Source organism: Anomaloglossus baeobatrachus, chromosome 5 (genome assembly GCF_048569485.1).
Source record: "Anomaloglossus baeobatrachus isolate aAnoBae1 chromosome 5, aAnoBae1.hap1, whole genome shotgun sequence".
In the NCBI taxonomy this organism is placed as follows: Eukaryota; Metazoa; Chordata; class Amphibia; order Anura; family Aromobatidae; genus Anomaloglossus; species Anomaloglossus baeobatrachus.
Window position 1 is genome coordinate 257,657,857 of NC_134357.1, and position 25,249 is coordinate 257,683,105.

Sequence of the window (25,249 nt, forward strand, 5' to 3'; positions counted from 1 at the left end):
CTACCCATCACTAATCCAGGGCTTCGTGGCAGCTGTGAGCTGTGATTAACTCCTTATTACCCAGATTGCCACCGTGCCAGGGCAATCAGTAAGAGCCGGGTAAAGTTCCGGGACTGTCGCATCTAATGGATGCAGCAGTCCTGGGTGGCTGCAGGCTGCTATTTTTAGGCTTGGGGGCTCCCAATAACCATGGGTCTCCCCAGCCTGAGAATACCATCACCCAGCTGCCTGGCTTTATCTTGGCTGGGTATCAAAATTGGGAGAGACCACACTCCGTTTTTTTAATTATTTATTTAACCCCTTCAGCCCCAAGCCTATTTTGACCCTAAAGTCCAGGACATTTTTTGCAATTTTGACCAGTGTCACTTTATGAGGTTATAACTCTGGAACGCTTCAACGGATCCCGGTGATTCTGAGATTGTTTGTTTTTTCATGACATATTGGGCTTCATGTTAGTGGTAAATTTAGGCCGATATTTTTTGCGTTTGTGAAAAAAAACGGAAATTTCGCGAAAATTTTGTAATTTTCAAATTTTTCATTTTTATGCTCTAAAACCAACGAGACATATGACAGAAAATAATTAATAAATAACATTTCCCACATGTCTACTTTACATCAGAACAATTTTGTGAAAAAAAAAAAATTAAGGAAGTTATAGGGGTTCAAAGTTTATGAGCAATTTCTCACTTTTACAACAAAATTTACAAAGCCATTTTTTTTAGGGACCACATCACATTTGAAGCGATTTTGAAAGGTCTACACAAAACACCCAAAAGTGACACCATTCCAAAAACGGCACCCCTCAGGCTACTCAAAACCACATTCAAGAAGGTTATTAACCCTTCAGGTGCTTCACAGTAACTAAAGCAATGTGGAAGGAAAAAATGAACATTTTACTTTTTGCAACAAAAATGTTAATTTAGCCTCAAATATTGCATATTCACAAGGGTAGCAGGATTAAATGAACCCCCAAAATTTGTTGGGCAATTTCTTCTGAGCACGCAGATACCTCATATGTGGTGAAAAACCACTGTTTGGGCGCACGGCAGGACTCGGAAGAGAAGGAGTGTCATTTGACTTTTTGAACAGAAAATTAGCTGGAATCGTTAGCCGCACCATGTTGCGTTTGGAGAGCCCCTGAGGTGCCGAAACAGTTGAGCTCCCGCACATGTGACCCCATTTTGGAAACTAGACCCCTCATGGAATTTATCTAGATGTTTATTGAGCACTTTGAACCTCTGGGGGCTTCACAAATGTTAATAGAGTTGAGCCGTGAAAATAAAAAAAAATTTTTTTACCACAAAATTGTTACTTCAGCAAGGTAGCTTTTTTTTCACAAGGGTATCAGGAAAAATTGCACCATAAAATGTATTGTGCAATTTCTCCTGAGTACACAGATACCTCATATGTGGTGGAAATCAAATGTTTGGGCGCACAGCAGGGCTCAGAATGCAAGGAGCGTCATTTGACGTTTCAAACGCAAAATTGCCTGGAAAATTAGCGTATTCGATGTCGTGTTTGGAGACCCCCTGAGGTGCTGAAACAGTGGAGCTCCCCACATGTGACCCCATTTTGGAAACTAGACCCCCATGGCATAGAAAAAAAAAAACAGGGCACACGCACGAATGTTCTGCAAAAAAGGGGGGGGACTAGGTGGGATGGAAAAAAGAAGTCCTGTCCAAAGTCGAGTACGACTGCAGGACGATTGCTGATCAGGTACCTAATTGTTCATGTTTTGTTGGTTTTTTTTATTTGGGGTGCACAAAAAAAGCAAAAACTAGAGCCACAATTTACGTACCTGATCAGCCAATCGCGTAGCTGATCAGCATTTGGCGGCAAGCAGGTGGGGGAGGAGGGGGGAGAGGGAGTGGGAGATGCGATTGGGGATAGTTAGAAAAGAGCCACGAACAATACTTACAGGATGGATCAGAACAGCGGCAGATGGGGGGGGGGGGGGCATATAAAGGGAGCATCTGTGAATGTGAGACGGCGGCGGCTGGGATAGGGTGGGGGCGGATGGGAGAGGGCGCAATGGATGCAGGAGCGGCAGAGGATGGGGGGGGAAGGGGGGATGGGAGGGAAGGGGAGTGGGAGGGGAGATTGGGGATAGTTACCCTACAGGGTGGATCTAGGCAGCAGGATCACAGGAGATGAAGGAGGCAGCAGATCGGGGAGGGTGAGAGGTGGCAGAGGGAGCGCAGCGCAGATCACGGAGGAGACAGGTGAGCAGAGCACAGATCACGGGGTGACAGGTGAAGGAGCACAGATCACGGGGGTTACAGGTGAGGGAGCACAGATCACGGGGGGTTATAGGTGAGGGAGCACAGATCACGGGGATGAGAGGTGAGGGAGAGCGGACAGCAGATCACGGAGGAGAGGGGGCGCGCAGCACATAACGGAGGAGAGGGGGCGTGCAGCACATAACGGAGGAGAGGGGCGGGGCCGGGCAGCACATAAGGGAGGAGAGGGGGCGGGCAGCCGATCACGAGTGGAGGGGGCTGGCAGTACATCACGGAGGTGAGGGGCCGGGCAGCAGATCGGGGGGAGCGGTGGCACTGTGGCAGATGGAGGGCGGCGACGGCGGATCGGGAGGCTTTTCGCCGGTTTCATACAGTGCAATGGCAGCGCGGCAACTTCTGGGTCCCATGCTCCAGTCACATAACAGCATGGGTCCGGAGCTTGTCGCCCTGCCATTGCACTGTATACACTCACTGTGCTGGCGTGCTGCAGGGACCGACAAGTGAAGCTGATGGGGGCGGTCACCGGCAACAGGTCCGCTGTGATTGGAGAGATCAGTCACAAGGCCGATCTCTCCAATCAGAGCTACTGGAGCTGTGGGAGGGTGATCCAGTGAGGTCACCCAGCTCCAGCCAATGGCCAGTGCTATAGCTGCACTGGTCAGGGATGGATTTCAATGTTTCAGTCACTTTAAATGGCTGGAACATTACAGTGGCTGTGATTGGTTGAGCGGCGTTTGTCAGCCAATCACAGCCTCCGTAGGTCCGGGGAGGAGGCACCACCCCTCCTGAGGTCAGGTACAGGTCCCCTCCTCCCCGAATCTGCGGTTTGTGTTAACCGAACGCAGTCACCGGGGGCTCCGGTGCCGCGATTACGTCATGATGGAAAAATCCGTCCTTGGTCGTTAAGGCCCAGGGCACCATGACGGATCTTTCCGTCCATGGTCGTGAAGGGGTTAAATAATTTAAAAAAAAAACCACATGTGATACTTTCTATTTTGATACACAGCCAAGATAAGTGCACGGCTGGGGGCTACAGCCTGTAGCTGTAAGCTTTATTTGTGCTGGGTATCATAATATGGGGGGACCCTATGCCAATTTTTTAATTTATTTTTACTGTACGCTATAGACCCGCAGACCAGGTCTGTGATTGGAAGCGTCAGACAGGCTGTCATTCAGCGTGGGGGTTTGTCTGACTGAAGCCAATCACAGGCACTTGTTGGCGGGGAAAGCAGTGCATTTTCAATGAAGGTAATGAGCGACCCGGCAAGTGAATGAGCGGCCATGGGAGCAGTGTGACAGCCATGCTGGTGACTCGGTAAGTATGAAGCTCTTGCTCCTACCAGTTTGCGCCAGATTCTGGTCCCCATAGATTATATGGGGACCACCATGTCTGCAAATTGAGGTTCTGATCTGGCATAAATCCTAGGTCATATGAAAAGGCTCGTTGGAAAGTCACTTTTGACTTTTAGGATTACTACTTCCAATAGGTGGCACTAGAGTTCATCTCCTTCCTCCCTAAAGAGACAATTTTTGAATATTTCCCAGAGGAGCATTGCAGCTATAAGACTTCTCACCACTGACAGCCAGATTGGTTTGTCAGTCTCCGCAAGGAGAATAGTTTTCTCCATAGACTTCGCTGGGGAGTCAAAAGTGAAAACTTTCTGACAACAAAACTGCACCAAAAAACACAGTGTGCGCATATAACCTAGGCCCTCTGCGCTCAATGCAGTTTTCTTTGTCGCTCCTAATTGGGAGACCCAGACAATTGGGGTGTATAGCTACTGCCTCCGGAGGCCACACAAAGTACTACACTTAAAAGTGTAAGGCCCCTCCCCTTCTGGCTATACACCCCCCCGTGGGATCACGGGCTCCTCAGTTTTATGCTTTGTGGGAAGGAGGCCAGACATCCACGCATAGCTCCACTGTTTAGTCAGCAGCAGCTGCTGACTATGTCGGATGGAAGAAAAGAGGGCCCATACTAGGGCCCCCAGCATGCTCCCTTCTCACCCCACTTTCTGTCGGCGGTGTTTGTTAAGGTTGAGGTACCCATTGCGGGTACGGAGGCTGGAGCCCACATGCTGATTCCTTCCCCATCCCCATTTGGGCTCTGGGTGAAGTGGGACTTTACCGGTCTCCGGGCACTGAGGCCGTGCTCCATCCACAGCCCCTGGAGGATCTGCTGGATACGGAGCGGAGTTTTCTCAGGGACAGGACCCTGCTCCATCAAGGTACTCCGTGTCCCCGTGCTTATCGCACGCACACTGCAGCATTGCTGGGTGTGTTAGTGCGCCGGGGTAAACAGCGCTGCTGCGCTGGTGCCGTTACTCACTACAGCTCTGCTGAGTGAGGTGACTTTGTACGATCGGCCGATCCGGCCGCTGGGGTCAGTGTTTACTGGTCGCGGCTGGGATTTGTGGTGCGCCGGGGACTTCCGCGCTGGCCGTGCATATATGACGGCCGCGCTAGATTACTACAGTCCCCGGCTTTTGCGGCCTAGTTCGTATCGTTCCCGCCTCCGGACCTGCCAGTCAGGAGGAGGGCGGGACACTGTACAGTCCAGCAGCGTTAAGAGCTGGAGTCTGTTTTACATACTCCAGCCCTCACACTAGGCACAGGGGGACGCAGCTTCCCGCTCTTTTGTTTGGGACGCCCACGGTCCGCCCCTCTTCACAGGACGCCGGCAGCCATTCCTGCCTGCACGCTGAACTGCGGAGGGGAGGCTGGGAGACCCAGACAAGGGATTCTACGATCTCACACCCGCTTTTCAGCGGGCGGTAAGCAGCCCTCAAGGGCTCTCCCCCACTTGTGCCATAGTGTACTTTTGTATTTTGTGCTGGCAATACTTTGCACTGTACAGTCGCTGGTGGTTTTCTGCTATATACCCTCCTTAGATTTCTCAAGGAGATAACAGCATGTCGTCCGCAAAAAGCAAAAGTGCCAAGGCACGGACTTTATATGCTGTTTGTACCGCATGTGGGGCTACTCTACCGGCAGGTTCCACTGACCCCCATTGTGTGCAGTGCTCGGCCCCTGTGGCAATTGCTCAGCCGGGGCCGCTGCTAGAGGTGACCCAAGGAGAACCACCTGTAAATGCTGTCCAGGTGACAGGGACGGAGTTTGCAGCTTTTGCTGACAAATTGTCTATGACTATGTCTAAAATTCTTGAAACATTGCAGTCTAGACCAGTAACTCAGACCATGGGCACTGTTGAATCATTGCTCCCTGGTCCCCCTCAGCTGGACCACTTCCTAGCTCCGGGGGTGTCATATGCACCCCAGGGGGACGGCTCTGACTCGGACGACAGTCCCAGACAACCTAAGCGGGCTCGCTATGAGCGACCCTCAACTTCATCACACTGGTCAGGGTCCCAGCGGGACGACTCTCTGTGTGATGAGGCGGATGTAACTGATCAGGAGTCTGATGCTGGGGCCGCTCTCAATCTAGATACCCCGGATGGTGACGCCATAGTGAATGATCTTATAGCGTCCATCAATAGGATGTTAGACATTTCTCCACCAGCTCCTCTTGCGGAGGAGGCAGCTTCACAGCAGGAGAAATTCCATTTCAGGTATCCCAAGCGTAAATTAAGCACGTTTCTGGACCACTCTGACTTTAGAGACGCAATCCAGAAACACCACGCTTATCCAGATAAGCGTTTTTCCAAACGGCTTAAAGATACACGCTATCCTTTTCCCCCTGACGTGGTCAAGGGCTGGACACAGTGTCCCAAGGTGGACCCTCCAATCTCCAGGCTTGCAGCCAGATCTCTAGTTGCAGTGGAAGATGGGGCGGCACTTAAAGATGCCACTGACAGACAGATGGAGCTCTGGTTAAAATCCATCTATGAAGCTATTGGAGCGTCGTTGGCGCCAGCATTCGCAGCCGTATGGGCACTCCAAGCTATTTCAGCTGGGCTTACACAGGTCGACACGGTCACACGTACATCTGCTCCGCAGGTGGCACCCTTGACCTCTCAAATGTCTGCATTCGCGTCTTACGCGATTAATGCTGTCCTAGACTCTACGAGCCGTACGGCGGTGGCGTCAGCCAACTCTGTGGTTTTACGCAGAGCCCTGTGGTTGAGAGAATGGAAGGCAGATTCTTCTTCCAAGAAGTGCTTAACCAGTTTGCCTTTTTCTCGTGACCGATTGTTTGGTGAGCGTTTGGATGAAATCATTAAACACTCCAAGGGTAAGGATTCATCCTTACCTCAGCCCAGACAAAACAAACCTCAACAGAGGAGGGGACAGTCTGGTTTTCGGTCCTTTCGAGGCTCAGGCAGGTCCCAATTCTACTCGTCCAAAAGGACTCAGAAGGATCAGAGGGGCTCAGATTCTTGGCGGACTCAATCACGCCCAAAAAAGCCAGCCGGAAGAACCGTTACCAAGACGGCTTCCTCATGACTCTCAGCCTCCTCTCTCCGCATCCTCGGTCGGTGGCAGGCTCTCCCGCTTTGGCGACATTTGGTTGTCACAGGTCAAAGACCGTTGGGTGAGAGACATTCTGTCTCACGGGTACAGGATAGAGTTCTGCTCTCGTCCTCCAACTCGCTTCTTCAGAACTTCCCCACCGCCCGACCGAGCCGATGCTCTGCTGCAAGCGGTGTCCGCTCTAAAGGCGGAAGGAGTGGTGACTTCTGTTCCTCTTCAGGAACAAGGTCACGGTTTTTACTCCAATTTGTTTGTGGTGCCAAAGAAAGACGGGTCGTTCCGTCCCGTCCTGGATCTAAAGCTGCTCAACAAACACGTAAAAACCAGGAGGTTCAGGATGGAATCTCTCCGCTCCGTTATCGCCTCAATGTCTCAAGGAGATTTCCTAGCATCAATAGACATCAAGGATGCTTATCTCCACGTGCCAATTGCGCCAGAGCATCAGCGTTTTCTACGCTTCGTTATAGGAAGCGAACACCTGCAGTTCGTAGCTCTTCCTTTCGGGCTGGCGACAGCCCCTCGGGTCTTCACCAAGGTCATGGCAGCAGTAGTAGCAGTCCTGCACTCGCAAGGTCACTCCGTGATCCCGTATTTGGACGATCTACTTATCAAGGCACCCTCTCAAGAGGCATGCCAACACAGCCTGAACGTGGCACTGAAGACTCTCCAGAGTTTCGGGTGGATTATCAACTTTTCAAAGTCAAATCTAACCCCGACCCAATCACTAACATATCTTGGCATGGAGTTTCATACTCTCTCAGCGATAGTGAAACTTCCACTGGACAAACAGTGCTCGCTACAGATAGGGGTGCAATCTCTCCTTCAGGGCCAGTCGCACCCCTTGAGGCGCCTCATGCACTTCCTAGGGAAGATGGTAGCAGCAATGGAAGCAGTTCCTTTTGCGCAGTTTCATCTGCGTCCACTACAATGGGACATTCTCCGCCAATGGGACGGGAAGTCGACGTCCCTCGACAGGGAGGTCTCCCTCTCTCAGGCAGCCAAGGAATCTCTCCGGTGGTGGCTTCTTCCCACCTCATTGTCAAAAGGAAAGTCGTTCCTACCCCCATCCTGGGCGGTGGTCACGACAGATGCGAGTCTATCAGGGTGGGGAGCAGTGTTTCTCCACCACAGGGCTCAGGGTACGTGGACTCGGAAAGAGTCCACCCTTCAGATCAATGTTCTGGAGATCAGAGCAGTCTATCTTGCCCTACAAGCCTTCCAACAGTGGCTGGAAGGCAAGCAGATCCGAATTCAGTCGGACAACTCCACAGCGGTGGCATACATCAACCACCAAGGGGGAACACGCAGTCGGCAAGCCTTCCAGGAAGTCCGGCGGATTCTGACGTGGGTGGAAGACACGGCATCCACCATATCCGCCGTTCACATCCCAGGCGTAGAAAACTGGGAAGCAGACTTTCTCAGTCGCCAGGGCATGGACGCAGGGGAATGGTCCCTTCACCCGGACGTGTTTCAGGAGATCTGTCGCCGCTGGGGGATGCCGGACGTCGACCTGATGGCGTCACGGCACAACAACAAGGTCCCGGTTTTCATGGCACGGTCTCACGATCACCGAGCTCTGGCGGCAGACGCCTTAGTTCAAGATTGGTCGCAGTTCCGACTACCGTATGTGTTCCCACCTCTGGCATTGTTGCCCAGAGTGCTCCGCAAACTCGGGTCCGACTGCCGCCGCGCCATTCTCGTCGCTCCAGACTGGCCAAGGAAGTCGTGGTACCCGGATCTGTGGCACCTCACGGTAGGCCATCCGTGGGCACTACCAGACCGTCCAGACTTGCTGTCTCAAGGGCCGTTTTTCCATCTGAATTCTGCGGCCCTGAACCTGACTGTGTGGCCATTGAGTCCTGGATCCTAGCGGCCTCAGGTTTATCTCATGAAGTGGTTGCCACCATGAGACAGGCTAGGAAACCATCCTCCGCCAAGATCTACCACAGGACGTGGAGGATATTCCTATCTTGGTGCTCGGCTCAGGGAGTTTCTCCCTGGCCTTTTGCATTGCCTACTTTTCTTTCCTTCCTGCAGTCTGGGTTGGAAAAAGGTTTGTCGCTTGGCTCCCTTAAGGGTCAAGTCTCCGCGCTATCCGTATTTTTTCAGAAACGCCTGGCGCGACTTCCTCAGGTACGCACGTTCCTGCAAGGGGTTTGTCATATCGTCCCCCCTTACAAGCGGCCATTGGAGCCCTGGGACCTGAACAAGGTTCTAATTGCTCTCCAAAAGCCGCCTTTCGAGCCTATGAAGGAGGTTTCCCTTTCTCGTCTTTCACAGAAAGTGGCCTTTCTAGTGGCGGTCACGTCTCTTCGGAGAGTGTCCGAGCTGGCGGCGTTATCATGCAGATCTCCATTCCTGGTGTTTCACCAGGACAAGGTAGTTCTGCGTCCAATTCCAGAATTTCTTCCCAAGGTGGTATCTTCCTTTCATCTCAATCAAGATATCACTTTACCGTCTTTGTGTCCGCATCCAGTTCACCAATTTGAAAAAGGTTTGCATTTATTGGATCTGGTGAGAGCACTCAGGATCTACATTTCCCGCACGGCGCCTCTGCGCCGCTCGGATGCACTCTTTGTCCTTGTCGCTGGTCAGCGTAAAGGGTCGCAAGCTTCCAAATCCACCCTTGCGCGTTGGATCAAGGAACCAATTCTTCACACCTACCGTTCTGCTGGGCTTCCGATTCCATCAGGACTGAAAGCCCATTCTACCAGAGCCGTGGGTGCGTCCTGGGCATTACGGCACCAGGCTACGGCTCAGCAGGTGTGCCAGGCGGCTACCTGGTCGAGTCTGCACACTTTTACCAAGCATTATCAGGTGCATACCTACGCTTCGGCGGATGCCGGCCTAGGTAGACAAGTCCTTCAGGCGGCGGTGGCTCACCTGTAGGAAAGGGCTATTTGACGGCCCTATCACGAGGTATTCTTTTACCCACCCAGGGACTGCTTTTGGACGTCCCAATTGTCTGGGTCTCCTAATTAGGAGCGACAAAGAAGAAGGGAATTTTGTTTACTTACCGTAAATTCCTTTTCTTCTAGCTCCAATTGGGAGACCCAGCACCCGCCCTGTTTTTCTTAGGAAATTTGTTTTTTTTCGGGTGCACATGTTGTTCATGTTGAACAGTTCAGTTCTGCGAGGTTGTTTCTCGGGTTGAATTTGTATTTAAAACAGTTATTGGCTTTCCTCCTTCTTGCTTTTGCACTAAAACTGAGGAGCCCGTGATCCCACGGGGGGGTGTATAGCCAGAAGGGGAGGGGCCTTACACTTTTAAGTGTAGTACTTTGTGTGGCCTCCGGAGGCAGTAGCTATACACCCCAATTGTCTGGGTCTCCCAATTGGAGCTAGAAGAAAAGGAATTTACGGTAAGTAAACAAAATTCCCTTCTTTGATGCGTTTTTGGTGCAGTTTTCGGTGCAGTTTGTTGCCCTAAACTGTATGGATTTCCTCCCCCAGCAAGGTTTATGAGATTTCAGAAGGGCTGTACTCACGTTGCTTCTTTTTCCCTTGAAGTTTTGGTTGCAGAAAAAGAAGCAGCATGTCAATTCTTTCTGTGTTTTTGGCCTGCATTATTCCATTGCATATAGTGAGAAACGCATGGGAAAAAACATAACCAAAAATGCACCGAAAATGCATGTGGTTTTTTTTATGCATTTTTTGGCCGAAGGTGCGTTTTTCTGCAAGACGGTGTGTTTTTTGCTGAAGAAACAAAATTGCAGCGTGCACACATAGACTTATGCGGGCATCACACGAGATGATCTATCGTGAAATCACACAAGCGATCGGACCCGCCCCCGTCGTTTGTGAGTCACTTGCAAAACTAAATCTGAGCTTCCAGAAGGGATTTGATAGGTGAAGAAGTTGATATCTTGTAGTTTAGAACTCAAACTGACTTGTTTTGTACCCAGGAGAGCAGGTACTGGACTGGTGGTCAGACTGCAAATCACATAACACGCCTGCCAATCACAAAAGAGGGATCTAACTGATCGGAGATGAAACTCCTTGAACAGCTAAAATGTGGCTCAGTATTATATATTCAGGGAAAAATTGGTCAAGTCCTTCTTTTTATTTTAAAGTAGGGAAATATTCTTCCAGACAAATCTGAAGGCAGAAAGGCCCTCAAACAAGCAGCCACTAAAGATGACTGCAGTAACGATCTGACAAAGAATTGAAAGGGAGAAAATGTAATTGATGATACCCATTGTCATGCTGTACGAAGTAGTACAGCATATTCCCCACTAGGTGGTAGCAGAGGTACAGCAGAGTAACGTCAGCAGCAGTTCACAGGCGAACCACCAGGGGGCAAGTGTAGTCAAGCAGTCAGGGTCTGGCTGGGAAGTCAAGTCACTGCAGAGGGAGGATCAAGATCAGGTCAGAAAACAGAACCCAGGTCGGATGTCGAGAGATCATGTATGCAGAGGGAAGCACAAAGGGCACAGGTAACAGAAGACAAGACCGGAGGGTGAGGAGACACAAACGCGGGAAGGAGGATGAACCAGTATGGGTAAAGAACTGACAGGATTGGGAAGTCAGGGACTGGGACAGACGGATGATTGGGGGAGGGTACAGGTCAGGGCAAGGTAACAAGGAGTCAGATCAAACAGGAATCTCACCAGAGCCAGTAACAGGCTGCAGAGGAAAACTATAACCAGCACAGGAATGCTGGTGCAACGACCAAATATAGTGTCTCCTGAAACCAGAACGAGGCTGATGGGGGTTAACCCCTGACATGACCAGACCGGGTCTGGGAAGCTCTGGAGCGGGGAATGCCGGTCCTGGATCATGACACCCATGCTTTCTAGATTTCAGCCAGTTCCTGACTGTAAAGTCCTTGCATCCCTGTATTACAATAATAATAATACTTTTTATGTATAATTGTTAGTTTATACAATTATTTTCAAGTCTTTGAAAGTAGAGGAACTAAAAAAAGTAGTATAACTGTTTAAAAATGTACAGTTTATGTAAAACCCCTTGAATTAAAGCGGAAGGTCTATACTTCACACATCACAAAATCTATCACTATTCAAATACTTCTCGGCTAATCTATATACAGTTAGGTCCAGAAATATTTGGACAGTGACACAAGTTTTGTTATTTTAGCTGTTTACAAAAACATGTTCAGAAATACAATTCTATATATAATATGGGCTGAAAGTGCACACTCCCAGCTGCAATATGAGAGTTTTCACATCCAAATCGGAGAAAGGGTTTAGGAATCATAGCTCTGTAATGCATAGCCTCCTCTTTTTCAAGGGACCAAAAGTAATTGGACAAGGGACTCTAAGGGCTGCAATTAACTCTGAAGGCGTCTCCCTCATTAACCTGTAATCAATGAAGTAGTTAAAAGGTCTGGGGTTGATTACAGGTGTGTGGTTTTGCATTTGGAAGCTGTTGCTGTGACCAGACAACATGCGGTCTAAGGAACCCTCAATTGAGGTGAAGCAGAACATCCTGAGGCTGAAAAAAAAGAAAAAATCCATCAGAGAGATAGCAGACATGCTTGGAGTAGCAAAATCAACAGTCGGGTACATTCTGAGAAAAAAGGAATTGACTGGTGAGCTTGGGAACTCAAAAAGGCCTGGGCGTCCACGGATGACAACAGTGGTGGATGATCGCCGCATACTTTCTTTGGTGAAGAAGAACCTGTTCACAACATCAACTGAAGTCCAGAACACTCTCAGTGAAGTAGGTGTATCTGTCTCTAAGTCAACAGTAAAGAGAGACTCCATGAAAGTAAATACAAAGGGTTCACATCTAGATGCAAACCATTCATCAATTCCAAAAATAGACAGGCCAGAGTTAAATTTGCTGAAAAACACCTCATGAAGCCAGCTCAGTTCTGGAAAAGTATTCTATGGACAGATGAGACAAAGATCAACCTGTACCAGAATGATGGGAAGAAAAAAGTTTGGAGAAGAAAGGGAACGGCACATGATCCAAGGCACACCACATCCTCTGTAAAACATGGTGGAGGCAACGTGATGGCATGGGCATGCATGGCTTTCAATGGCACTGGGTCACTTGTGTTTATTGATGACATAACAGCAGACAAGAGTAGCCGGATGAATTCTGAAGTGTACCGGGATATACTTTCAGCCCAGATTCAGCCAAATGCTGCAAAGTTGATCGGACGGCGCTTCATAGTACAGATGGACAATGACCCCAAGCATACAGCCAAAGCTACCCAGGAGTTCATGAGTGCAAAAAAGTGGAACATTCTGCAATGGCCAAGTCAATCACCAGATCTTAACCCAATTGAGCATGCATTTCACTTGCTCAAATCCAGACTTAAGACGGAAAGACCCACAAACAAGCAAGACCTGAAGGCTGCGGCTGTAAAGGCCTGGCAAAGCATTAAGAAGGAGGAAACCCAGCGTTTGGTGATGTCCATGGGTTCCAGACTTAAGGCAGTGATTGCCTCCAAAGGATTCGCAACAAAATATTGAAAATAAAAATATTTTGTTTGGGTTTGGTTTATTTGTCCAATTACTTTTGACCTCCTAAAATGTGGAGTGTTTGTAAAGAAATGTGTACAATTCCTACAATTTCTATCAGATATTTTTGTTCAAACCTTCAAATTAAACGTTACAATCTGCACTTGAATTCTGCTGTAGAGGTTTCATTTCAAATCCAATGTGGTGGCATGCAGAGCCCAACTCGCGAAAATTGTGTCACTGTCCAAATATTTCTGGACCTAACTGTATATGAGATGAGATTTATTAAAACTATCCTCCGGTCCTGTTCTGTGGGCTCAGTCCATCAGTCCTATGTGAGCTGGAAAAGGGCTTCTGCTGCTTTAAATGTGTGTAATGGTGGTTTGTTGTCCTTTTTATGCCATTTAAAATTTTACTGACATATGAATCCTTCCAGTCTGGCAAGATCCAGAAATCAATTACTGCAGCATGGGGTGCTGTGTGTAAGAATACCAGGACAAAGTAATTTATAGGGAACCTGACTGTAGCAGATACAAGCTGCCTGATCCACGTGTGGCATGTACGCATGTACCAGACGTATGATTCAGTTATGTTTGTTTGACTCTGAAACATTGCGGCGTTTCAGAGACAAACCTAAATTAAAAGCTGCCAAGAACCAGGCCGCATAGGTGAAACAAGTCGAATTGGTGGGCCCTTACGGCTTCTTGCCACCAGTAACTTGGAGGTCTTGTCGTATACACGCATGCAGGGTGAGACCTGTCTGTCACTCAGGGGTAGTAATAAAACTAGAAAAAGAAGCACTGATAGGGTATTACCAGATAAACAGGAGTAATATACAAAGATACAGTGCCTACAAGTAGTATTCAACCCCCTGCAGATTTAGCAGGTTTACACATTCGGAATTAACTTGGCATTGTGACATTTGAACTGTAGATCAGCCTGGAAGTGTGAAATGCACTGCAGCAAAAAAGAATGTTATTTCTTTATTTATTTATTTTTTTAAATTGTGAAAGGTTTATTCAGAGGGTCATTTATTATTCAACCCCTCAATCCACCAGAATTCTGTTTGGTTCCCCTAAAGTATTAAGAAGTATTTCAGGCACAAAGAACAATGAGCTTCACATGTTTGGATTAATTATCTCTTTTTCCAGCCTTTTCTGACTAATTAAGACCCTCCCCAAACTTGTGAACAGCACTCATACTTGGTCAACATGGGAAAGACAAAGGAGCATTCCAAGGCCATCAGAGACAACATCGTGGAGGGTCACAAGGCTGGCAAGGGGTACAAAACCCTTTCCAAGGAGTTGGGCCTACCTGTCTCCACTGTTGGGAGCATCATCCGGAAGTGGAAGGCTTATGGAACTACTGTTAGCCTTCCACGGCCTGGACAGCCTTTGAAAGTTTCCACCCGTGCCGAGGCCAGGCTTGTCCGAAGAGTCAAGGCTAACCCAAGGACAACAAGGAAGGAGCTCCGGGAAGATCTCATGGCATTGGGGACATTGGTTTCAGTCAATACCATAAGTAACGTACTCCACCGCAATGGTCTCCGTTCCAGACGAGCCCGTAAGGTACCTTTACTTTCAAAGCGTCATGTCAAGGCTCGTCTACAGTTTGCTCATGATCACTTGGAGGACTCTGAGACAGACTGGTTCAAGGTTCTCTGGTCTGATGAGACCAAGATCGAGATCTTTGGTGCCAACCACACACGTGACGTTTGGAGACTGGATGGCACTGCATACGACCCCAAGAATACCATCCCTACAGTCAAGCATGGTGGTGGCAGCATCATGCTGTGGGGCTGTTTCTCAGCCAAGGGGCCTGGCCATCTGGTCCGCATCCATGGGAAGATGGATAGCACGGCCTACCTGGAGATTTTGGCCAAGAACCTCCTCTCCTCCATCAAGGATCTTAAGATGGGTTGTCATTTCATCTTCCAACAAGACATCGACCCAAAGCACACAGCCAAGAAATCCACGGCCTGGTTCAAGAGGGAAAAAATCAAGGTGTTGCAGTGGCCTAGTCAGTCTCCTGACCTTAACCCAATTGAAAACTTGTGGAAGGAGCTCAAGATTAAAGTCCACATGAGACACCCAAAGAACCTAGATAACTTGGAGAAGATCTGCATGGAGGAGTGGGCCAAGATAACTCCAGAGACCTGTGCCGGCCTGATCAGGTCTTATAATAGACGATTATTAGCTGTAATTGCAAACAAGGGTTATTCCACAAAATATTAAACCTAGGGGTTGAATAATAATTGACCCACACTTTTATGTTGAAAATTTATTAAAATTTAACTGAGCAACATAACTTGTTGGTTTGTAAGATTTATGCATCTGTTATTAAATCCTGCTCTTGTTTGAAGTTTGCAGGCTTTAACTTATTTGCATCTTATCAAACCTGCTAAATCTGCAGGGGGTTGAAAACTACTTGTAGGCACTGTATATACACTCACCTAATGTGGTTGTGAGAGTCACAACCACTGCAAAGCATGAGATAATGGCGTCTGCCGCAGCCCCACGTGGATGAGCATTCAAATAAGAGAGGAGGAGGGGTTAACGCCGCTCATCAGTCAAATGAAGATGTAGAGTTGTTGATAATTAATTATCTTTTTTATTCCATAGGTCTACGCGTTTCGACGTAGAAACCACTTCCTCAGGACCAGAATATTAACAAAGCATGATTCAATGCTTTCTTGATATTCTGGTCCTGAGGAAGAGGTTTCTACGTCGAAACGCGTAGACCTCTGGAATAAAAAAGATATTTAACTATCAACAACTCTACATCTCCATTTGGCTGATGAGCGGCTTTAACCCCTTCTCCTCTCTTATTTGACTACTCAGGGGTAGTATGCAGAGAATAGCCACCTGGGATCTTTTGGATTTGTCACCCATGTGACTTGGTCCAATGATTTTCTTTGAAACACCACAGCCAGTTTCTGATACATGCTACCCATTGATCTGGCAGTGTTTATCTGCTGTCAGGTTTGCTCTAAGGGACTATTGTTTTGACCTGGTAATCTTGCACACAATACCTCCCTGCTGAAGGCACTGATTCTGACACTGGACTCCATCTTCCTACAGTGGGGGGGTTATTGTGTCCATAATTCATTGATTCAGTGAAATCAGAACTTATTTTTCTGTTCACAGGTCAAGCAACAGAAGAAGCAAAGCTCAGAACAACAAAAACCTGGGAAAAGACAACGTAAGTAACAAAACACTTCCTTAATTATGGTACAACTATATCGAATGTATGTGTTCACTGGTGTTAGGATTAGGCGTCACACTAACACATATGTGATCTGCATACAGGTTCTGATTTACCCAAGGACAAGAATGTGGCGCTGGTAAAAAGGAGAAATACACAGCCCCTTCAGCCGGAGGTATTACAGTACATTGAAGCTTGTCTTAACGTCGCAGAAATGTAAGTTATAGTTCTCTATGAACTTTATTGTGCTTTATACCATGGGACCTAAGGATGGTTGTAGAGCTGACAATCATGAATGATCCAACTGTCACATCAGAGGTACTTGGGAGATGTTTTATGATCTGCTAATTTTTTTAAGTTAAAGAGAACCTGTCACCAGATTTGGGCTGCATCCACCACCAGTGAGCTGTTATGTACAGTATTCGAAAATACTGTATATCAGAGCTCAGGCCGCTCTTCAGAACGTAAAAACCACTTTTAGAATACTCACATGGGGGTCAGTCCTGTCTGATGGATGTCCCTGATCTCCAGTCTGGCGCCTCCTCCATATTGTGTCATCTCCGTCCTCCTTCTATCCCGTCCGACCAGCATTGCGATCCTGCGCAGGCACACTGTGATCTGCTGAGGCAGATCAACGTATTATAGTGCACGGGCGGTCTTTAACCTTTCCTCACGCCTGCACATTACAGTATTTTGATATGCCCTCCGCAGGGCAGATCAAAGTACACATGTGCAGGACCACAATGCCGACCTGTATTTATGACGTAGACGGGTTATCCACACTGGGCGGGATAGAAGAAGGACGGAGATCGCAGCAGAGAGGAGGCGCTGGATCGGAGAGCAGCGACACTCATTGGACCGGACCACCCTCTAGGTGAGCATTTATAAAAGTGTTTTTAAGTTATACAGAGCGCCCTGAGCTAATATATACAGTATTCTGGAAAGCTGTATATAAGGGCTCACTGGTGGTGGCCGCAGCTGCAGTTGTAGCATATTTACAAGAGTTGAAATGCTATGCAAGTTCTCTAGCGACATAAAAAGGATGGTGCTTTCATTACAGATTAGAAATCAGTGATGCCTGTTCTTTGTTTCCCTCCATTATTTGGCACTGACATGGAGGGTAAGGCCAGATGATGTCTTTTTGAGAAAAAAATAAACATTATTTGAAACCGGGGGGGCAGGGGGAAGTTGTTGGGTTTTTTTTTTGTTTTTTTTCTCTTGTATCCCTCACATTTTTCATTCATTTTTAATCAATGTGTAACCGCCATAGGATAGTAGTTCTCCTATTAACATTCATTCAGAAAACTACCTGTCAAAACTGCATGTAGTCAACTAAACCGCATCAAAACCGTGCCATCTAGCCTAACACTAAACCTGGGATCAGCTGAAATAAATACAATTAATGGCACCAATCGAGGGATAAAATAAATTAAGCAGCAAATGAATGGTGAATTAATAGCATTGATACTTGGAAGCAGGAAAAATGGGCAATAGTAAGGATGTAACTGACTTTGACAATAGCCACATTGGGATGGCTAAATGACTGGATAACAGCATCTCTAAAATGGCATGTCTTGTGTGTAGTCCTGGTATGTAGTTATCAGAACTCACCAAGAGTGCCCTAAAGCACAACTCCAGTGTTTTGGGTTTTTTTTGTTTTGTTTTTTATTTTACTGCTGCAGTGATGCTTTACATGTACTCACCTGTCATTTCCAGCATCACTCCCGTCGGTCTCCAGCGATTTGTGACCGGCCGGCAGCTCCAGTGTTTCATGAAGCTCACTAGAGGTCACAAATCATTGAGGTCTTGTGACGTTATTTATGACTTCTAGCCAGCAATGATGAGCATAAGATAGCACCATGGGACCGGAACGATGACGAAAAAAGGATGATGCCGCCAAAGGTTGGGTATAAGACCAGGGTCAGGGGACTTAGTGATTAAAAAAAAAAATGCTGAAGTGGTACTTTTAGTAAGGACAGTCAATGAACTGGAGACAGTCATGGTACTTTTAAGCTGTGTGCGCACTTTTCAGTTCTAAACGCATCCTCTGGCAGAAATTGTCTTTGTCAAATTTGGATTTGTCCACAAAAACGCTAAAAATCCGCTTGCGTTTTTACCGCGTTTTTGCTGCGTTTTTACCACGTTTTACATGCTTTTTCATTGCTTAAAGTCAGATGCGTTTTGAATACAAATAGACTACTAAATAAAGTTTAAACATTCAAACACTGTGAAAAAAAAAGGAAAAAAATGATAACAAATATCTTGAATAAAATCATACACGAAATATCTAATTTTAATAAAATCATAACTGTGTTCTAATATTTATGTATAAAATATCTTTAAATTATGGATTTTCATTAATTTAATTGTCGGACTATGTGTGTGTGTAAAGGGACATATCATGGCCTTATTATAATGTCAAAAACGCATGCCTTTATTTTGTCAAAAAAAGCATGTAAATTGCTTGGATTTTGATGTAGAATGCGTTTTGAAAGTTCTCATTGACTCTAATATTAGCAAAACGCAGCCAAAATGGCAAGAACAAGTGACATGCTGCTTCTTTAACCGCAGGTATTTTGACAAAAATTGTGCATAAAAAACGCTGCGTTTTTATCAGCATTGTGCGCACAAAAAAGCCATATTTCTCATAGACTTTGCTTGAAAATCAAAACGCATGCATTTTTGCATTAAAACGCTGCAGTTGAAAACGCTGTGGAAGCGCATGAAAAAACGCAAAGTGCACACATGGCCTTAGTAAGGACAGTCAATAAACTGGAGACAGTTATGGACAAAATGCTTTGCAATGTGTGGGGAGGGTAGCTAGTCTTCTGTGACACACATTGATGAAATAGTTAACACAGGTTGAGGCCACATGAAAATTAGAGCTGGTCCATGGAGCAATGGAAGAGGCTGTCTTTATCTGATGAACCAATCAGTGCTATTTTTCCCATTAAACTGACTCTGTCTGCAGGTTTTTGCTATGTATTTCAAGAGCACCATGATATAGTAGCCAAGGCCATGAGTGCAGTGATTTGTCCCTTACAAGGCTGTTTTATATAAAGGATAAAATCAAGATCATCTGCGCTTGAAGGGAACCTGTCAAGTGCAATATGTACCCAGAACTACGAGCAGTTCTGGGTGCATATTGCTAATCCCTACCTAACTATCCCTGTATCTAGTAGCACACGTAAAGAGATCTTTAAAACAAGTATTTCTAAAAATCCTTTATGATATGCTAATGGGCGCAGGAACTCGTCACAAGGACGTTAGTCCCTGTGCTCATTCTGCCCTCTTAGCATGTTAGCATGACCACAGTGGCGTGCTAACATGCTATTGAGTATACATTGCCTAGCGTCATCATCGGAAGTGACGCTTGTACCTGTGTCCGTTGCACTTCCTCAGAACGCCTGGCTTAGGGCCAATGCGCATGGATCAGAAGTCACCGCACTTTCGGTCATGCACACTAGACTTCTCTGAAGCCAGGACGCGTACGCCCGCCTTCATAGTGTGCATGACCCGAAGTGCAGGGAATTCTGATCCATGTGCCATTTAAGCCCGTCATTCTGAGGTGGTGCAACGGACACAGGTACGTGCGTCACCGCTGATGACGCTGGGCATTGAATTGAATTGAAGAGGGCAGAATGAGCTCAGGAGCTAATGCCCTTGTGACTAGTCTACACACTCATTAGCATATCATAAAGGATCTTTAGAAATTCTGGCCCCGTGGTTTGCCATGTTGCTGGGCCCAAGGCGACCTAGCCACGGCATCGGACAACCTATATTTAGCAGGGATGGGTTTTTGTGTCAAGATAGACCCACACAATACCCTGCTACCACCACCACCACCACTTTGCAATCGAGCTGATCTGTATACTGCATATATCGCTCTTTCGGTGAAATTGCAGACCGGAGAGGCATAACCAACTTTTTGGACCAAAACAGACCTGTATTGGAATCCTATTCTGCTTGGTATCTATTCATGCCCAAAATCATCGTTTTGTGCCGCACTAACCTAAATAGTAAGAACAGATCCGTTTCTCTCAGCACCTCCTCACTTTTTAGTAAAGCTGGGGCACTTATTGTCTAATTGTGACTTCATCAACTGAGCCCATAAAGTGTTATATGTTCTAATTTGGCTTTATTGGGATTAGCTTTACTTCGACGGTTGTTGCATGTTGCTATAATCTAATTCATTGAGGAGGTTTAAGTGCAGTAAATCTTGATTTTATCCGTTGTAATTATTTATTTGCCGACAGGAGTGCCAAGTGTTTTTTTGCTTGCAGCTTTTACCAGCCTTCTGGGAAAAGTATAGTAAGGGCGCAGATGCTAGTCTATTTATGTTTTTTCACCCGTACTAGGCTGTGTTTTGGTGTTTCAACAAAATCAGTGTTTTATCAGCAAGAGATTCACTTCAGGACAAGCTGTATTATGCACTGTAGTCCATCCACGCCCTCAGCACTGTTTGGCAGCTTTCTGTGACACTGTATATTGACAGAAAACTGCTAATCAGTGGTGTGAGTGGGATTACATGGAGCTGAGCATTCCGAGCTCTGCTAAATTTGCAACAGTGAAAACTAATTCTATCACAATTGTTGCACCCAGTAGATGAAGTGATACATTGCTGAAATCATGTAGCTATCAGATTACATACAATAAACCTGCTGCCCTTCACAACCTTGGACGTATATACAGTCATATGAAAAAGTTTGGGCACCCCTATTAATGTTAACCTTTTTTTCTTTACAACAAATTGGGTTTTTGCAACAGCTATTTCAGTTTCATATATCTAATAACTGATGGACTCAGTAATATTTCTGGATTGAAATGAGGTTTATTGTACTAACAGAAATCGTGCAATCCGCATTTAAACAATTTGACCGCTGCAAAAGTATGGGCACCCTTATCAATTTCTTGATTTGAACACTCCTAACTACTTTTTACTGACTTACTAAAGCACTAAATTGGTTTTGCAACCTCATTGAGCTTTGAACTTCATAGGCAGGTGTATCCAATCATGAGAAAAGGTATTTAAGGTGGCCACTTGCAAGTTGTTCTTCTATTTGAATCTACTATGAAGAGTGGCGTCATGGGCTCCTCAAAACAACTCTCAAATGATCTGAAAACAAAGATTATTCAACATAGTTGTTCAGGGGAAGGATACAAAAAGTTGTCTCAGAGATTTAACCTTCGTCAGGCTGCATAATTTTACAACGTTAACAGCGACCCCTTATCTCGGAAGGGGGTGGAGATATTTTATTAAAATTTGACCAATATAGTTTGGACCAAAACTGCAGAGATGTCACGAAATTTCAGCCCTCTACGGCTTTTGGAAAAAAAAATGTATTGCAATTTTAAAACGGAATAGTTACAATTGTACCTATTCAGCCGGACAAAGGTTAAACTGTCAGTTTCCACTGTGAGGAACATAGTAAAGAAATGGAAGAACACAGGTACAGTTCTTGTTAAGCCCAGAAGTGGCAGGCCAAGAAAAATATCAGAAAGGCAGAGAAGAAGAATGGTGAGAACAGTCAAGGACAATCCACAGACCACCTCCAAAGACCTGCAGCATCATCTTGCTGCAGATGGTGTCAATGGCATCGGTCAACAATACAGTGCAAGTTGCACAAGGAGAAGTTGTTTGGGAGAGTGATGCGAAAGAAGCCGTTTCTGCAAGCACGCCACAAACAGAGTTGCCTGAGGTATGCAAAAGCACATTAGGACAAACCAGTTACATTTTGGAAGAAGGTCCTGTGGACTAAAGAAACAAAGATTTAGTTGTTTGGTTATACAAAAAGGCGTTATGCATGGAGGCAAAAAAACACGGCATTCCAAGAAAAGCACTTGCTACCCACAGTAAAATTTGGTGGAGGTTCCATCATGCTTTGGGGCTGTGTGGCCAATGCTGGCACCGGGAATCTTGTTAAAGTTGAGGGTCGCATGGATTCAACTCAGTATCAGCAGATTCTTGACAATAATGTGCAAGAATCAGTGACCAAGTTGAAGTTACGCAGGGGATGGATATTTCAGCAAGACAATGATCCAAAACACCGCTCCAAATCTACTCAGGCATTCATGCAGAGGAACAATTACAATGTTCTGGAATGGCCATCTCAGTCCCCAGACCTGAATATCATTGAAAATCTGTGGGATGATTGAAGCGTACTGTCCATGCTCGGCGACCATCAAACTTAACTGAACTGGAATTGTTTTGTAAACAGGAATGGTCAAATATACCTTCATCCAGGATCCAGAACTCATTAAAAGCTACAGGAAGCGACTAGAGGCTGTTATTTTTGCAAAAGGAGGATCTACAAAATATTAATGTCACTTTTATGTTGAGGTGCCCATACTTTTGCACTGGTCAAATTTTGTTTAAATGCGGATTGCACATTTTCTGTTAGTATAATAAACCTCATTTCAATCCAGAAATATTACTGAGTCCATCAGTTATTAGATATATGAAACTGAAATAGCTGTTGCAAAACCCCAAATTGTTGTAAAGAAAAAAGGTTAACATTAATAGGGGTGCCCAAACTTTTTCATATGACTGTATATGTCCTAGGTCGTGTGTTCCCGGTAACCGCGGGCTCCAACGGCAAGTCAGCAGCAAGCCCCGCACATGTCTTCTGATATGATCAGAAGACATGTTAAGCCATCAACCGTGGGTGGATCAGAGATCCACCTGCATCTGCTTACCATTTAGATCTCGCTGTCAAAATCTGACAGTGCAATTTAAATAGCCGTGACGGAGATTACACCATTCACTGCCGCTATCGGCGTCCCTATGATGCGATCACGGGGCGCCAATGTGTTGCCATGGTAGTGTGGGGTCAGCTGATGACCCCTGACGCTACCATAACTCACTTCCTGTGAGAGCCGAAAGAGCGCTGGCACTCACAGGAGATCAGCATTTTTGGTGATCAGAGTGATTCTGCTCTGATCAGCAGAAGTGCACAAGCGATCGGACTGTAGTGATAAATACCCCTTGGGGGACCCATAAAATCAATTAAAAAAATAAAAAAAAAATTCAAATTAGCCCCCTTTCAACCAATTGAACATAAAACAATAAAAAATACACATATTTGGTATCGCCTCTTTCAGAAATGCCCTATCTATCAAAATGTGAAATCAGTTAATCTGATCGGTACACAGCGTAGCAAGAACAAAATCCAAACAACAAAATTATGGTTTTTGGTCTCCGTCACATTGCATTAAAATGCAATAATAGGTGATCAAAACAGCGCATCCACCCAAAAATTGTATAATTAAAAATATCAGACGCGAAAAATGAGCCTTCACTGAGCCCCAGATCCCGAAATATGAGAATGCTACGGGTCTCAGAAAATGACAACAAAAGGGCAACTCTTTGTGCAAACTTTTTAATTTTTTTTAAACCCTTTCATAAAGTATACATGTTTGGCATCTACAAACTCGTACCGACCTGAGGCATCACACTGACACATCAGTGTTACCATATAGTGAACAGGGTGAATAAAAAAAAAAACAAAACAAATTATGCACTTTTTTTTTTGCAATTTCATCGCACTTAGCGTATGTGCCCACGATCAGGACTCGCTGCGTTCAGAACTCAGTGACTCCTGACCAGGGGGGCCGCGTGTCTCCTACGCAGGAGACATCAGCTGCCTGTCGTGGGGATCCGGGTTCAGTGCGCTGCGGTCTCCTGCTTGTGTTCTCCCTACGGAGGACGCAGGCAATTCCTCAGCAAACAATTGACATGCTGCGGTCGGGAAAGCCACTCCGCAGGTCAGTGTTTGCTGCGGAAAAAACAATCATAGTGGGAACAGGATTTAGACCGTGGCCACACGGGGATTACTGCGATCCCCTAGCATGACACTCGGCTCGCGCTGGCAGTACACCAAAGCCGAGTGTCATGCGAGTGTCCCTGCGACTGTGCGAGCAGACCTCAGCTGCGGGGGGCAGGCCGGCTCTGCGGAGGGGCGGGCAGGTGCTGCGGAGGGGAGGGAGGGATTTCTCTCCCTTTCTCTCTTCCTCCATTCTTGCACAGTGCGATTTTTCTCTCGGCCCATATACTTGAATGGGTGCGAGAGAAAGAGTCTCGCATTACAGTCACAGCATGCTGTGATTGTTTTCTCGGTCCGAATAGGGCTGAGCAAATAATCGCTCATGTACGCTGACACACAGGCTAGAATTGGCACCGTTTTTCTCGCCGTGTGGCTTAGGCCTTATAGAAATCATGTCCACTATGCTTGTACTGTACACCGCAGCAGTTTGGACACAGATGACGTATGCTGCGTCCAAACCGCTGCAAATACTGATCGTGGGCACGCACACTTAGATTTCTTTTTTACCGTTCTCCAGTAGAATGGTTGGTAAAACCTATGGTTTTTATTCAAAAGTACAACTCATCCTGCAAAAAAGCAAGTCCTCATATGGCAATATTGACGGAAATTTAAAAAGTTATTGCTCTTGGAAAAAAGGGAGTAAAAAATTAAAAATCACACGGTGAGGGAGGTTGAAAATGATAAACGCTATGATGGAACCAGACCTCATTGTACAGTGATGATGTCCTGTTCATGTGTATGAATAACCCAGCACTGCGTCATGGCATATACTACAAGCAGAAACCACAATGCAGATGTGCATGTCGCCTACCAAGCATGTATGGCATAATGTTGTAGTAGTTCCTCCATCAAAAGTACACTATAGAATAATTTGGCAACTTTGAGGGTTCTTGATGTGTATATTCTTATTTATTCAGAATCTCCCATGGTAATGTTTAGTAGAACTGTTTTTTACAAACCATTTCTCGTGGAAATTTTTTCTCTGAAATCCTGTATAAATCCATCAGCAGAAAACTCACCCGTCTATGTAGGCTAAGTGAAAACCTATGTACTATATTTCTTACAAATTCTGAGGTTATTACTGTATAAAATGTGCCCTTTTCACTGAGAATTTACTTATT

At 46.2% G+C, this 25,249-nt stretch overlaps 1 protein-coding gene across 3 annotated transcripts in view; it reads left to right on the forward strand.

The window, feature by feature from the left end:
- The window catches only part of LOC142309938 (centromere protein Q-like), a 103,370-nt gene that overhangs the window by 18,586 nt on the left and 59,535 nt on the right, over window positions 1–25,249 (forward strand). For all 3 annotated transcript variants that reach the window (XM_075347408.1, XM_075347406.1, XM_075347407.1), the window contains exons 3-4: window positions 16,248–16,302; window positions 16,410–16,521. In XM_075347408.1, the coding sequence (XP_075203523.1) occupies window positions 16,248–16,302; window positions 16,410–16,521 (167 nt within the window). The remainder of the gene's footprint in view (window positions 1–16,247; window positions 16,303–16,409; window positions 16,522–25,249) is intronic.